This window comes from Chelmon rostratus, chromosome 9 (genome assembly GCF_017976325.1).
Source record: "Chelmon rostratus isolate fCheRos1 chromosome 9, fCheRos1.pri, whole genome shotgun sequence".
Classification (NCBI taxonomy): domain Eukaryota; kingdom Metazoa; phylum Chordata; class Actinopteri; order Chaetodontiformes; family Chaetodontidae; genus Chelmon; species Chelmon rostratus.
This window is the reverse complement of record NC_055666.1, coordinates 9,601,414-9,616,320: the sequence shown is the minus strand read 5'-3', so window position 1 is coordinate 9,616,320 and position 14,907 is coordinate 9,601,414. Positions and strand designations below refer to the sequence as shown.

The 14,907-nt window shown below is 42.0% G+C and overlaps 1 protein-coding gene across 6 annotated transcripts in view; it reads left to right on the top strand.

The window, feature by feature from the left end:
- The window catches only part of ablim3 (actin binding LIM protein family, member 3), a 42,179-nt gene extending 27,646 nt beyond the window's left edge, over positions 1–14,533 (top strand). For 2 of the 6 annotated variants that reach the window (XM_041943865.1, XM_041943862.1), the window contains exons 7-23: positions 2,079–2,166; positions 2,327–2,385; positions 2,502–2,573; positions 4,059–4,220; positions 5,314–5,343; positions 5,489–5,615; positions 6,168–6,263; positions 6,596–6,646; positions 9,658–9,774; positions 9,985–10,055; positions 10,258–10,426; positions 11,658–11,687; positions 12,050–12,105; positions 12,293–12,359; positions 12,466–12,476; positions 12,603–12,683; positions 13,222–14,533. In XM_041943865.1, coding sequence (XP_041799799.1) covers positions 2,079–2,166; positions 2,327–2,385; positions 2,502–2,573; positions 4,059–4,220; positions 5,314–5,343; positions 5,489–5,615; positions 6,168–6,263; positions 6,596–6,646; positions 9,658–9,774; positions 9,985–10,055; positions 10,258–10,426; positions 11,658–11,687; positions 12,050–12,105; positions 12,293–12,359; positions 12,466–12,476; positions 12,603–12,683; positions 13,222–13,335 — 1,401 coding nt within the window. In that variant the 3' untranslated portion in view covers positions 13,336–14,533. Of the gene's footprint in view, positions 1–2,078; positions 2,167–2,326; positions 2,386–2,501; positions 2,574–4,058; positions 4,221–5,313; positions 5,344–5,488; positions 5,616–6,167; positions 6,264–6,595; positions 6,647–9,639; positions 9,775–9,984; positions 10,056–10,257; positions 10,427–11,657; positions 11,688–12,049; positions 12,106–12,292; positions 12,360–12,465; positions 12,477–12,602; positions 12,684–13,221 lie in introns of all 6 variants that reach the window. The other 4 variants (XM_041943864.1, XM_041943868.1, XM_041943867.1 and 1 more) reach the window with 4 other exon arrangements.
- Positions 14,534–14,907: the final 374 nt, after the last annotated feature.

Below are 14,907 nucleotides of genomic sequence, written 5' to 3'. Positions count from 1 at the left end.
CTTTTTCCTGGGGACTTTTTCTTAATCTGAATCACAGGTCTAAGGATTGGTTGGGTGGCCTTTGCTGTACAGATTTGCCCCTGGAGGGAAATTTGGAATTTCTGACACTGGCTCTGTAAATAAAATTGATTAGTTTTAGTCAAATTTTAGTCATTTAATGTTTGTTTGGTTTTAGTTTTAGTCAAGAGAAACAAGGCATATTTCCCAAAAATGTGACCATTGTGACTCTACGGGTCAAGCTAACTTTAAACTTTAAACTATTATACTGCACAAGTCTCCTACAGCTTGTAGCAGCAGGTTTTTTCTCAATAGTTTGCTTGCTTCCGAGTCTGACCGAAAGGAAACACAGGAAGTGCTCCACAGCATGGGGACCAGCTGACCGAATCACCCTGCGTATTAATTTGTTTACATGTGCTAGGTTGACTGTCAAAGAAACTTACAGCACTGTGGTTCCACAGATGCATGCAGGTAGACTGAATGAGACTGAGAATGAGTAATCACTTGTCCATCTGTTTGTCTTATCCTTCTGTTTTTATTTATTGTCAAAAAACCTACATATTTTGTCGTGGTTTTCAACGACTATTTTTTATTTAGTCACGTTTTTGTTGTGAAATAAGTACACATTTTTAAATTATAGTTAAAGCATGTAAATAATGCTGTACGGATCCCAGTAAGTCATCTATTTACCTGGTTTAAATCATTATCATTTATCATGCTGACAGTGAAGCTGCTGTGCTGTACTGATTTCTCTACTCTCCCACAGTGAAAACCCAGACTAATCTGTCTGTGTTTGCATCTGTGTTGATGATTAGGCTTGTTCCACAGGGCCCCTCTTCAGTCCAACTTTCCAGAGCCAAAGGTCGTTAGTTTAATGAGTAGTTTAGAGCAGATGGAAAAGGGGAGAAGTAAAGACAGGAAGCGGGAGAAAGAGGAGCATAAAAACCTTTGTAACTCTTTAGTTTCACTTCCTTCCTTTTTCAGTGTCATCAGTTAATTCGGCAATAAATATAGCAGCCTATTAAATGCCAGCGGAGTGAATGGAGGCCTCATTAGAAATGCTAACAGCAGTTGTTGCACTGATACCATACGACCACAGACAGTAAACGCTCCGCTGCTCGGAAAGCACAAGACGGAAATGCCACATCCTCTCCTCTCCTTTCAGAGTAACCTGAGACAGACGTGCAGACCAGGGATTGGGTCAAATGCAGCTCAGATACGATGGAGAACCGTGCTGTTCACTGGAAGTTCTTGGAGCAAATTTGGCAAATGGGCCTGATTTCCTGCAGATCACATAAAGGTGTCAGTTTTATGAAAAGTAGGGAATGGTGGTGCAGCATAAAATTACATCACACACACACACACACACACACGTGTGCTGGGTGTGCTCAGATGAAACAGTTCAGGTCTCCTTGACACAGGCCACATGTCAGCGCTGCTTCTATAAATAGAGATTCTCTAATGGTGTGTCAGGGAGTCAGAGGTGATGGGATGGGACCACGCCTCACATGTGGAGAAACATCAGGACCGTGAACCGGACGCAGTGACATCATACTGCATCATTTCATGTGTCCGTTCCACTTGCGCCATGTGTGTTTGGATGTGTTCCCTCGGGGCGCTCTGAATGTCCAAGGACGTGTATCACGCTCTTGTGTCCTTCACTTACATGGCCACCTACTTCCCCCTCTCTCTCTGTAGCGTGCATGCACACACACACACACACACACACACACACACACACACACACACACACACACACACACACACACACTCCAACACTTTTCTTCATGTGACTGACCCACAGGGATCTTTGCTCTAATTATGGCATGGAGGAAAATGGGTGGTGGCTATCATGTGATTTCTGCATGCTGATGAAACAACTACAGGCTATGCAATGATGTCTCTACACTATGAGGCCATTGGTGGTCAGGCGGTATACAGCAGAAAACATATGGGGATGATGACCCGGTCAAGGTGGGGGTGTAATTTGTAGATTAGCCCTCATTCTGTGAAACTGTTCATGATGATAATATGTGTATTATATGTTCGCTCACACCTCTTCTTCTCTTCTGCCTTCACAGGCGGGAGGGAAACACTACCATCCGACCTGCGCTCGATGCTCACGCTGTAATATGATGTTCAAGGAGGGAGAGGAAATGTACCTGACAGGTGAAACTTGATACCAATACATCCACACACTGACATGTGCGCACACAACTGCACACACACACACACACACACACACACAGTAGAGTACATGCCCATGTAGACAAATGAATGGCATGTGGGAACACCCAATACCAATCTGTCTTCGCTCCCTCTTCTTCAGGATGCGAGGTGTGGCACCCATTATGCAAGCAGGCAGCGAGGGCGGAAAGGAGACTCAGGGTGAGATAGAGTTTGAAATGAAAATGTTCAAATAAAATGACAACTGTAATTTCCTCACTGTGTGCATTCTGCCATGTCCTTTTTTCTTTCTGTTTTTGTCTGTTTGTATCTCACAGCACAGACGCCTGTCAGAGGCCTCCATCTCTCCACCGGGCTCATCCATAGGCTCTCCTAGTAGAGTTATATGTGTAAGTAGCCTGTAACTTTGCAGCTTTTAGTCACTTTTAGCTGCCACCGAGCTTTATCCTAAAAGCACAATTGCTACACCAGAAACACAAGCACTAGCCATAGCCCTCAACCTGAGAGGCTGCTCACTCCCTTGGCCTGTTCACTTGTCTGTGTCCTAACCTCCGTTGTCATTAGTGATGATAAAATGCTAAAGTGTCTTGTTGTCACAATGTGAACCACTGTTACAACACAGCACAATATTGATGTATTATTCCTGTGGTGGCCCCCTTCAGTCATCAGTGCCCAGAAAATCCGGATGTGATGATTTACAAGTTGAAAAAGACCCAGACCAGTATGTTAAAACTGGGCTTAATTCGGATGAAAATGCTAGTGCTTCAGCAAAGCTAGCATCTCATCACAACAGCTTTTTGATGGATAGCCATAAAATGTTGTACAGACATTCATGGCCCCAAGATGAAGTATCCTACCATTGTGACAATTGTCCATTTGTACCAGTTCTCCCATGAAACCATTGTCCCGACAGCTCCATAACGAATGCTTTCTGTATGAAGTTTGAGCAGCTACTTGTCGTCTTTTGTTGCTATTGAACTTGAACACTTTATTCTACCAAGTCATGCTCCTTGGTTAAGGGAAAAAACAAGACATCATTAGTATTTTAACCAAAAAGGGTGCATTGCAAATGAAAAAGTGAAAAAAATGGTTAGATAGAACCATGATATCTAAAAAAACCCTTTTCATATTTTAACAAAATCCATCCCAGTTTCAACCTAGATACCTAGACATGTATTGACACGCAAATCACCTTATAAGTGCAAAAAAAAGTACATATGTGAAACAATATGCCAGCTAGTTAAAGAACATACCAGGTTTTTTGTGAAGGTTGCCCCTCTATACATCGCATAGTTGGACGAGTTCCATTTCAAAACGAGGCCTCAGCCAGATATGGAACAGTGTCCAACTGTGCTGCTTGGCAGTCTGCTGAGTGTTGCTGCATGTCGGCAGTATTTGCATGTCAAGGGTTGTCTGCATGGAAGCAGGAGTCACCGCTCTCTGCTCAGCCCTGCCCCGCTCTGCTCTCGTCTCATAATCAATGACCTTTCTGTTTAAGGTGATGGATGAGAGAGAAATGCAGTGTCAGCATGCTCTTCGTCCGTACTGTCTCCTCTCTCTCTCTCTGGCTGTCTTTGCATCCTCTCCTCTCTTTCTCACACATGCTGAGCTCCTGAAGGTCAACAACTTCCACTGCTGTCAGGTTCTGCGGTGTACATGTGTACTTTTGATGAGCGCACACGTACTGCATGTGCGCGTGCAGGCTCGCGCGTGCCTCATCAGCTCTTTCTCACTTCCTCTCACCGCTGCATGATTTGGTCACCGTCACTGGTGGAGTTTCCATCCTGCTTTGTTACTGTGTATCGTCCACGTGGTTGCTGTTGGGTCATGTTGTTGTTGTCTTTGGTGGGTGTATGTGTGTGTCCTCTCTCCAGGCCAGAGTGAAGAATGAGATCCTAGATTATAAGGACCTAGCTGCCCTGCCAAAGGTCAAGGCCATATACGAGGTCCAACAGCCAGACCTCATATCCTCCTCATACCAGCCCTACCACAGATACACCTCTGATGACAGGCTAGACACTTACAGCTATGGGGAGGTACTTCTGCTACACACTCTAGGTCAAACTGGTCTCATCGTTGGTCTGTTTTCAGAGGAAAACACTTGTTTAGTTTATGATTGGAGCTGTGCTGATAATAAGTGTGTGTCTTCAATACAACTCAGTCATATACTATTTGTAGGGCTCATTATTTTCATCTTTTTATTTTTCAAAAACTGATTGGATGGGGGGGGGGGGGGTTTGGCAAAATATGATTACAAAAATGGAAAATTGTTTTTAAAAATACATTTTTTCAGAACAAACGCTTGATAGTTTAATTGTTTTTTTTCTGACGACAGCAGACTCTTGTGTGTAATCAGGAGCTCTTGCCTTTTTTCTTCCTTTCTTTTCTTCACTGTCTGGAAGCCTTTACTGAGCTGTAAAATTTCATTTTTGGATGCATGTGGACATAAAATTAAGATAAAAATCATTTTTAACCAAATGTAATTTTAAAATCGGGGGAATTTTGAGTGAAATTTGGTAAAAACTGAAAATGATGAGCCTTAATTATTTGAATATTTTGTAGTATTTCTTTTAAGTTAGAGATTTTACTGCCTGCATACAGACAATTCACATTAGTTTCTGTCAAATATCTTGTTACAAATGCACCATACTGAAAGGAATGTTTTTTTATGTTCTTGCTGTGTTACATGAGAAGAACAATAGCGCTCTTGCATCTGTCAGCTTAATATAAAGCTAGAACCAGCATGCGATTAGCTCAGCATAAAGACTGAAAACAGGGGGAAACAGCTAGCCTGTTGCTGCCCAAATGTCAAAAAAATTGGCCTACCAGTCCTTCCAAAGCTCACTAACTGAGCCCAGCAAAGACATTTTTAATCACATAATTTTAATAACGCATGTAAAGTAAAACCACAACTTGACTTTTTTATGTTTAATTTTAAGGATAAAACAAAAGAGATACACAGCAAAGTGTTAATTAGTGAGCTAGACAGACATGAGAGTGCTATTGATCTTCTCATCTAACTCTTGGCAAGAATTTGAAAAGACTGTCTGGACTTATCTTGTGGTCCTGTGAAATCATGATGTATTGTTTTTGCTAATAATAACTCTTCTCTCTCCACTGATTCTTTAGTCACTTGGGACACTCTCTCCCTATTCTCAGGTGAGCATTCCTCCTGCCACCTCAAACAGCAGAGCACTTAGGACGAGTTTAAACAAGTGAACTGTTGTCATTTTGGCCCGTCACTGAACTATTTGTTGCCCCCTATTTCACCTTTCGCCGCCTCTTGTCTCATTTGTCTTTCCAGGACTACGACAGCCTGGATATGAAGCAGAGGCGGTGCTCCAGTCCAGGTTACATTGACTCGCCGACGTATAGTCGTCAAGGCATGTCACCCATCATGCCTCGCTCTCCGCAGCACTATGGCTATCCTGGTGAGTCAGATGGTATTCACTCCTCAGTCTATTGAAAAAAATGTCAAAATTTTGCTTTGAGAGAGACCAAATTACTTGTCATTTCCATTTGTATGTCATCATTCTTATATTTTATCAAATACGGCATCAGTGCTGACAAACATTTACAAATTCACCACCTTAAAGCTGCAGTTGGCAACAATTGAACCACTCGTTTTCATGGAATTTTTGCCCCAGGATGCCAATAATTAACTGCGTACCACAGCTTTAAGACAGAGTGTCTTCCACTTCACGTCACAAAATAGCTTTCTGGCTAGCTCATACGCTGCAGTCGCTCTTTGCCTTTCATTCCATTTAACTCTTACACATGTGCATTGACACTGTAATTACTGTCATATGAAGACGAGTCAATAAGCTCTGTCATCACACAAGTGGAAAAGTTATACAGTGTCACTTTGTAACTTGAATGAATGTTTAGGCTGTTTGGTTGTCACCTGCATGGATTAGACTTGAGTTGAGGCCCTCCCTCATGCTCACGTTTCCTTTGCTGTGATTGGCTGTGGCTGACTGCAGGCTCTGAGAGTGGCAGGAGTTCACCTTATTACGGCCAAGAGGGGCGGTCAAGCACACCCACCACAATCCAGCCCCCTAAACATTTTCATGTACCAGGTAGGACTCCTCATCGCCTCATCGCACTTCTCATAGTCTCATAGATTTTTTACTCCATGGGGAAGACTTCATCAGCCATTATTCACTATGCAAATCATTCAGGAAGGCCATTTTGAGTTGCATGGGAATGGGAGGGTGTGAAAATGTGACTAAGTCGTATTTTTATACCACACGTAATTGCTCTGGCGTATTCTTCCCCTCATACTGCACCGTTACCTTCTTTTGCCTTCCTTTACAACCGTCCCTCCTCCTCCCCTCCGATCATCCCAACAGAAACTCACATCCTTTACTCCTCCACGTTTCACTTCTCCATCTCCTCTTTCTCTCCTCAGCCACAGGGGACCCCAACATCTACAGGAAGCCTCCCATCTATAAGAGAGCGGGTACAGTGCAGTTAGCCCTGCCTTAGCCTGCCTGTCCTCCTGTCAGTTTAGTCATGCTGTGCTTGATGTAGATGTTTTTACTGACCTATTGATGTTTTTTCAACTGCCCCTTCTGATTTATTAGTATTGATGTTCCAGTTATCATAGAAATTGAAGCCATCAATAGCAAAACCACATAAATGGAATGATTGAGTCTGTGCTTGAAAATGCACAAATGAAATAGAGTTCGACTCGTGAACCTCTTGTCAAAATTGAAGATGAAGATCGGACTTTTTCAGCCCAGATAATTAGACTTATTGCACTTGTATGTGGCTGAATGCAAAAGTATAATGTGCATACCATAAGCACATGCGCATGCGTGCTTCTTGGTCACAGTTCCCTCAGCACGACAGGTTCTTGTTGGCAGAGACCACGAGTGAGGTGAAGGTTGCTCAGGCATGACTAGTGTTTAGTCCATGGGACTCTGAGGACACACAATTTACCAGAAAAAAACAGAACAATGGAATAAAGCACAGTGGAAAACTGTATTATAAGTGGAATTTATATTTGCTGGAGGCTCCTTCTATTTCTCAGCTTAACCTAGTTAACCAGTGGTCAGTGTGTGATTTAAGGAGATGTTACTGTAATTGTAAACTGTAGACAGCTGCTCGGTTTTCTGTAGAAAACACTGTGTGAGAGGGGAAGTCTCATTCGTTAATTGTGTGGATTTATGCTGTCGTTCAGTGCCGTGCCGTTAACACAAGATGCTATTTTTGCCTTTTTCACAAGTCATTAAACTTAAATGCACTTCAGCCATCTGGATAGCGTGCTTCAGTACAAACATTCATAAGAGAAGGATTCGCTGTCGGCTTGTCACATCACATTGGAAAACGCTTTTCAACTGAGAGTCACAAGATCTCTTGATGGAGGATAGTTTATCTTTGTTTTTGTCCTGCATGTTCATCTGTACTGTATGTGTTGGTATTTGTGGGGTAGTTAGTAATCTGTGTCGCCTCGTTCACCCTTCTGTGTTTCTCAGCTATAATTAGTACATCACTGGCCATAAGGTTTCAATGCACAGACACATTTTTGCTTATGGACAATAAAGTAATTTCAGCATCTACTGCAAGTGGCAAGTTCAAAAACCTTCAAGCTTGCCTCGTTAGAATACTGACACTCAGCACTCACTTCAGCATCAGTCATATTGATCCTTCTCGTACTTTATGTCTGCCTAAACAGCTATTGATTATTATTTTCTCGTTTCAGCATTAGCAGGATTGATGTTAACCCCAAGCCACAACAGATACATGTGAAGTCATGTAGCTGTGTGCATCAAAGGCCCGTTATGTACTATTCAGTGAACAAGTTTGCTACCTTCATAGAAAAGACGCTGTTTCAGACCCCCAGGTCTTTGTCTCTCCTTGTGGGTAGCAAAGCTCTCACACTGTCACATCTCCGTTGGGGACACTCCAATAATGTTTCCCTTTTCTTTTCACCTCTTTTTTATTGCATCCAATCACTTTTATTCACTTCCCTCCACCTTCTGCTCCACTTTCCCCGGTGACCTTGCCACTGTAAGTATTTCCCTCCTCTCGCTGTTTCAGTCGCTGTCGATAGATATTTCATATGTCTGTGTGTGTGTGTACAGTATATGTCTCTTTTCCTGTGTTTGTCATCCTATGCCAATACTGTATATCCATACTTCCAGCTGTCAAACTTTGTGTGTGTGTGTGTGCACAGCAGCTTGCCTGTTGTCGGAGCTAAAAGTGTGTGTTCCAAACATGAGAATGTCTGCCATTGGTGTCATGCATCTTGTCTATAGGAATTCAATTGATCATGGATTAGGGCTGGCATGGCTAATGGCTAACAGAGTGAGGAGCAATCTATCTGACATTACACTGCATGTCACCCCCATTGACTTCCATTGACTGTGCTTTAGTGCAGAGTGGTATCATCGCCTCACACCACTCATGAAACGACTGCGTGCCTCAGGCTGAGCAGTAACTGAACTCATGATGATGCTGGTTATTCTCATGCTGTTGTCTGAAATATTGATCTCCTCTGACAGGAATGGTGGATATGATGACTGTGGATATGAAGCGTAAATGTACTCTCTCGCTGTACATTTTTAGGATATTCATTAACACGTTTTCCTCTGTAGCACACTACAATTCAGTCTCATACTGTCATTTTGGGAAATACACTTATTCGCTTTCTTGCTGAGAGCTAGATGAGAAGATTGATGCCTCTCACATATCTGTCTATTCAATAGCCAGGAGACAGAGCCAGCAGACAGTTAGCTTATCAACTACTTGAGGCAAGGGGAAATATTGCTCCAAACAAAGGTAACACAATTTGCCAGCCAATCCCTCTGAAGCTCGCTCATTACCATGTTATATCTGGTTTTCTGAGGAACCTGTTGTGAGGTTGCCAGTTAGCCAGCAGCAAGTTGCTGCTCCAGCAAAGAAATAGTCCTGTACATCTAACATGTTTCCCCTGTGAAGCTATAACTTATCATTTATATAATTTTAACACTGATTCCACTCTCATATCTGTTTGTTCAGTATGAAGCTGGAGACTGGAGGCATTGGAAGCAAGGCTAATTAACACATTACAGTATGTCTTGTTTCCTCCATACAAAAAATGGGCACAGTTACTTCTAGGAGTCGTGTCGTCACCACAAGGTTGCCAGGTAGCTAGTGGAGACTCCAGGAAGTCACAGCTCCCAGTAAGAAACAGTCTGAAATATAATACTTCCTGTTTTTACACTAAACAAATTAGATGTAACGTGTTAATTGGTGAGCTTTAGAGGTGCTGGTAGGCTAGCTGTTTTCCAGTCTTTGTGCTAAGCCATCTCACCAACTTCTGGTCACAGCTTCAATCTTCTCATGTAGCTCTCGTGAAAAAAGCATATATCACACATCCCAAAATTCCCAAAATCTTTTTCTCTAACAGAATTACTGTGGTTCTGTCTGTTTTTCTTTTCTTTCCTAACTGGATCCATTTCTTCACAGACAATTATGTGGATGCAGCCACCAAAAGCAGGACCAGCGAGGACATCCTCAGATCCTCCAGACTGTCCACCTTCTCTCCTGAGCCATACACTCAGTCAGAGTCTGACTACTACCCGTACACCAGTTCCCCCAAGGGTAGGAAGCAGTGTCATTTCACTGAGTTTAGAATGGCAAGCTGCATCGTAAACTGCATTTTATCATATTACTCTGGACTAAACACAGAAGTACAGTTCTTTTTGTGGCTCTGTGTTGTCATATTTATTCACTCACCCACTCAGTTACTGCGCTCCACTCTGAGCTCTATATTCATACAAGGGAATCTCTTTTATCTGTTTTCTCTCTCAGCCTATCGGATGCCGAGAAGACGCTTCTCGACAGGAGGAGATGAAGAGAGTTGGAGTCACAGTCTTCAAAGAGTAAGAGCTTCATTATTTTCTTTCCCTCTTCAACATCTGGTCGAAGAAAGCCACCTCCTCAGAAACATCCATAAATAATGCATTTCTTATAGCATGGTGCCGAAGCTATCTTCCTTTTCTTTATTTGCTTCCTTCTCCTTCTTGCGTTCACTGTACATTAAATTAGCAGTTTTCCCGTCTTTTTTCTCCCCCTCCCTCTTAGATTGGGAGTGGCATCGGGAGGATGATCCTAAAGGAGGAGATGAAAGCCAGATCTGGTTCCTATGACAACGACCCCTGGGGCAGCGCGAGGAATTCTCGTAGTGGGAGCAAGGAAACACTCAACACTACAGGCTACGGCACCACAGCGTACAACAACACTGTCAACGGGTGTAAGGATCCACCCCGCCCCCTACGCATCTCCCTCTTTGTCTCTTGTTCTTTCTGTTTCTGCAAGTTCATGAATGCCTACACGTCTGACTGTATTCCTGTGCAGCCACATGTTTGTCCCCTCTAGTGCGATCATATACGTCTCCACAAGGGCTTTTTATGAGCCTCTGTATCTGCTGTCATGGGGGAGTTTGGGGTGAGGGCAGTGAGCTTGTGGATGCAGGTCAGAGACGGTCATGGCTGCTGCAGGCGGGGCGGTTTATTGAGATGGAAAGATGTTGAGATAGCTGAACAGCTGCTGCCGAACCTGTCGTAGGCCAGCAGCAGCAGCAGATGTGGCCTGTCGCTGTTGTTCGGGTATGTGATCACACTGATTCTGATTCAAGCCACTGAAAGAAGAGTGTTCAGCCGCGTGTGCAGATGTGCCAGATGTGATAGGGCCGGACCTGAAGCTACCAGAGTTGTTTCTGTTTGAAAGGACCAAGCTTTACTGGTCATGCAGCTAATTGGGACTGTTATTTTAGCGCACAACATTCAGACATGCTTTCCTCTTCCTTTCACTTCCTGGCTCCATCTCTTTCACCCTCTCCCTCTTCAATTTGCGTGCCTTTTCCATCTTCTTTCCTCCTCCTCTCTCGCCTGATGTCGCTCTCTGTATTCTACTCCGTTAACTCTCCATCTCTCTATCTATCCATCCATCTATCTGTGTAAGTATCTCACTCTCTCGCTCTCACAGCTGGTGTCCCATATCCTGGTTTATTTATGAGCAGTAAGATCTCTCATTAAAGCTGCTTCTCTGATGGGAGGGGACACTACTGAACAGGAATCTGTTGGCTCTGGTTGAAAGGCAACAAAGGCTTGTAACCAACCAAGCTGTGTTGTGCAATTAGATGGTGGAACATGCACTGTGTAGTTGTATGTTGTTTTTATTTTTTGGATTTCTCCCCTTCTTCCCTGAACCAGTCCTGCCTGGCCTCTTTCTGCCTTATTGCCCCTTTGATGTTTTGTGTTCCTCCCAGGGCTTGATGGGTACCCAACTTGCTCCTTTTCTGCTCTTTGTTATGTCTCTAACCAGACAGATGGTTGTCAAATCTCTGCAGCAATTTTTTCCCTGAATATTTTTTGAGGAATTTAATCAAAATTTAGAGCAAGGCAGATGAAAAATGCTGCAGCATTTGTGTCTTTTGCAATAAGGATGATGTCATGTAACTACATGATCTCTTTATTTCACAGCTCCCAGATCTCAGTACAGTGCTGATAGTGGTGAGTTTATCGTTTATATTTATAAATATTCCAAAATTATTTAGTCTTAACGCACACTACCTCATTTGGAGCATCTGTCTTATTTCAATTGTAGATGTTTTCACATTTAGTTTTTGAATGGAGGTTGGCAATTCTTCATAAATGATGTGCTTGTCATGGATTCAATGACCTTACATCAACAAAGCTCCAGTATAATGTGCACACAGCTGGAAGTTTATGAATTTTTTTGGTTAATCAAGAGCGCCATCTTCTGGCATTGACCTGGCACTGATGATACGTTCAATGTGCCAAACTACATTAAAATAACTGGAAATTTAAGGCTTGACTATGTTAATATTTTACTTCTGCTTTCTGTATTTTAGATTTCGTTTGTAAGTCTGCCTCGCTACCAGGATACGGACGCAACGGCATCCAGAGGGTGAGACCACAATGCACAAGAGACAACACAGCATGATTGGCTGGATGTGTTATATGAAATTGACTTTAACCTTGAGGCATTTGATTCGAGTATTGTATATTAGAGTATTGTTGGGGCTGTTGCTGTCCCAGATCTTATTACATATGTATTAAGATTTGTAAATTGCTGTCTGTCTCTACACCTGCAGCCTCAGAGTGCAGATTGCTACCAGTACCAGTATGACAGTGGCAGCGAGGTTAACTGGGGAAGCAGAGGTAATTTAAAATCAATTTAAAACACCTACCGCAAACTCTATTTATATGAAGCAATAAATTCAGTGCTTTTTCTAATGTACTGACTTAATTTTCTCTATCCTCCCAGCAGAATACAAGGTAAGGTTTTAAAATAATCACTTGAATAATTCATTCCATGTAAATTCACCTATATGTTGAATAATCCCAGTGTTACTGTAAGCATCAGAGGTTTGATAAAGCACGGCTGACGCTTGCTTTCTGCAGATTTACCCCTATGAAGCGCTCATTGTCACCACCAGAGGTCGCAACAGGCTCCCCAAAGATGTAGACAGAGCCAGGTTAGAGGTAAGTTATGAATGGGCCATCAGGCGAACTGTGCCAATTAGAAACCAGTGTTGTTGCCAAGATTATAAAAATACTACGGCTATACCCACAGCAGAACCCCACCCACCTAAGAAACTTCTGACAAGCCACTACCCAAGCACTGTTAAAATGTTCTTTAATAGTATTTAAAAAGAAAATGATTAATTGAACTGTTCGGTTATGTCTTCTGTGTATTATATCTCCTTACATTATGGTCTGGTTTTGGTTATGTAATTCTGGTGGAATTTTTTTTATATATAGTATATATATATATATATATATAATATTTTTATTTAATGCCTCTAGGTTTTCTCTTTTTTCCTAAAAATTCAATTTCAAAATTGTTGGAAGGATTTTACAATCCGTCTTTTTGGCATTACAACCTTGATGCTTTCAATGGCAGCTAAGGCTAAGATGAAAAGAACAGAGGAATGTGAGCTTTAATTGGGTATTGTTTAAACAAATGTAAAAATGTATAATGTGAGAACTGTGTGGCGTCTCTTTATCCTTGTGTTCTCAGCGTCACCTGTCCGCAGAGGAGTTTGCCCAGGTGTTTGGCATGACCATGGAGGATTTTGACCGACTGGCTCTGTGGAAGAGAAATGAGCTCAAGAAACAGGCCCGACTGTTTTAAATAATACGTGGACGTCCATTAATACTGCCATAACTCAAGTGAGAGACTTGACTGACTGTAGGAGGGGGGAGGAAAGAAATAGGAAGACTTCTACTCAGTTTCACTGCCATGGCTGAGAACCTGTTCTAGATCTCCTCATATGACGAACCAAATTCTGGTCACACCAGAGTGGACTTCTGAGATACTGAGGGAAGGCCACAGAGACATTATGCACAGATGGACTGATAAATTGTTACATGGTTGCCAATGCAACTGTGTCTGTGTGCTGGAGTGGTGTGTAAGCAATAGAGACTGCAGTACAATAGCGCTGTGCTTTTCTTAAGCCTGAAGGATGGAGGAAGACAGAAGGAAGACTTTGCCCCTACTAAGGCCACGTGTGGGGATGTCTGTGACCAGAGCCGTAGTACTAAAACATAAAGAGGAGAATTTTGGCTTTGCCTTATTTGTTATGCTCTCTTAGTTATGAGTGTGCAGCACCAGCAATCTAAATGAGTAGAATGTAGATACAGTATATCATTTATGACACTTTATCAGGGTGAATGATTAGATGAGAAGAATGAGTGAGTGAGCAAACAGCATCACTTTGAGTTGGTTTATAAGGATGCATTTTGTTTACCTGTTTCCCTGTTTTTGCTCTTTCACATGAAATACTGTGTCCCTCTGGTTTACACTAATTGATATAGAGTGAAATAAGAAACAATCTGTGGTGGACACAACTTTTTCAATTGTATGTGCAACCTGCATTGATTTGTGTGCAAATGAAAACCAAAGTGAGAATGCAAATATACAGATTAGCAAATCACTTCCATGTAATGTTCTGGTTACATAGTTAAAGGTCACCAGTAGACACAGTTCACTGTGCAGCTGTATGGTAATCTAAAAGAATGTGCAATCCAGTAGATTAAATAGATAGACACAAATTCAGTCCTCCTGCTCCATGTTTTCCAGCTCATTGCAATAGAATGATGACTAAATGTTTTAGAATGAGGACTATAGTCATCCATTCATTTACATTCACTATTATTTATATTCTTTTAGAATGAAAATCCAATAATTTTGTAGCTACAGAGATTATATTCACTCACAATGAAACTCTCTGCAAGGTATTTAACACACTGACAAAGATCCAGGGTTGTTGAAGACTTTACTTCCTTTGAATACTGTTATTTTTGATTTTGTCACTAAAAATTAAACTTGAAGCAAATCCAGTCTTCTCTTTTTTTCTTCGTACTTGGGACCATTCATTCTTCCATGTTTTTTTATTCAAGGAATAGTTTGACATAACGTTAATAACTATGAATTGCAGTTCACGCGAGATGAGCAAGTTAACGTTAGCTAGTGTTAACTAATGCTAGTTCAAGGTAGTTTAAGGACTTCGCAAAAAGACTGCAAATAAGGGAAAACAGCCAGCCTGGCTTTGACTAAAGGTAATAAAATAATCACTTAGCCAGCAACTGTAATGATAGCCTATCGACATGTTATACCTTATAAGTACTAAAAAGTTCATAAAACGTCGCCATTTCTTGGCCTGTAGAAGTTTCTGGGCCAAAAGTGAAGACTTCACTTCCGGCC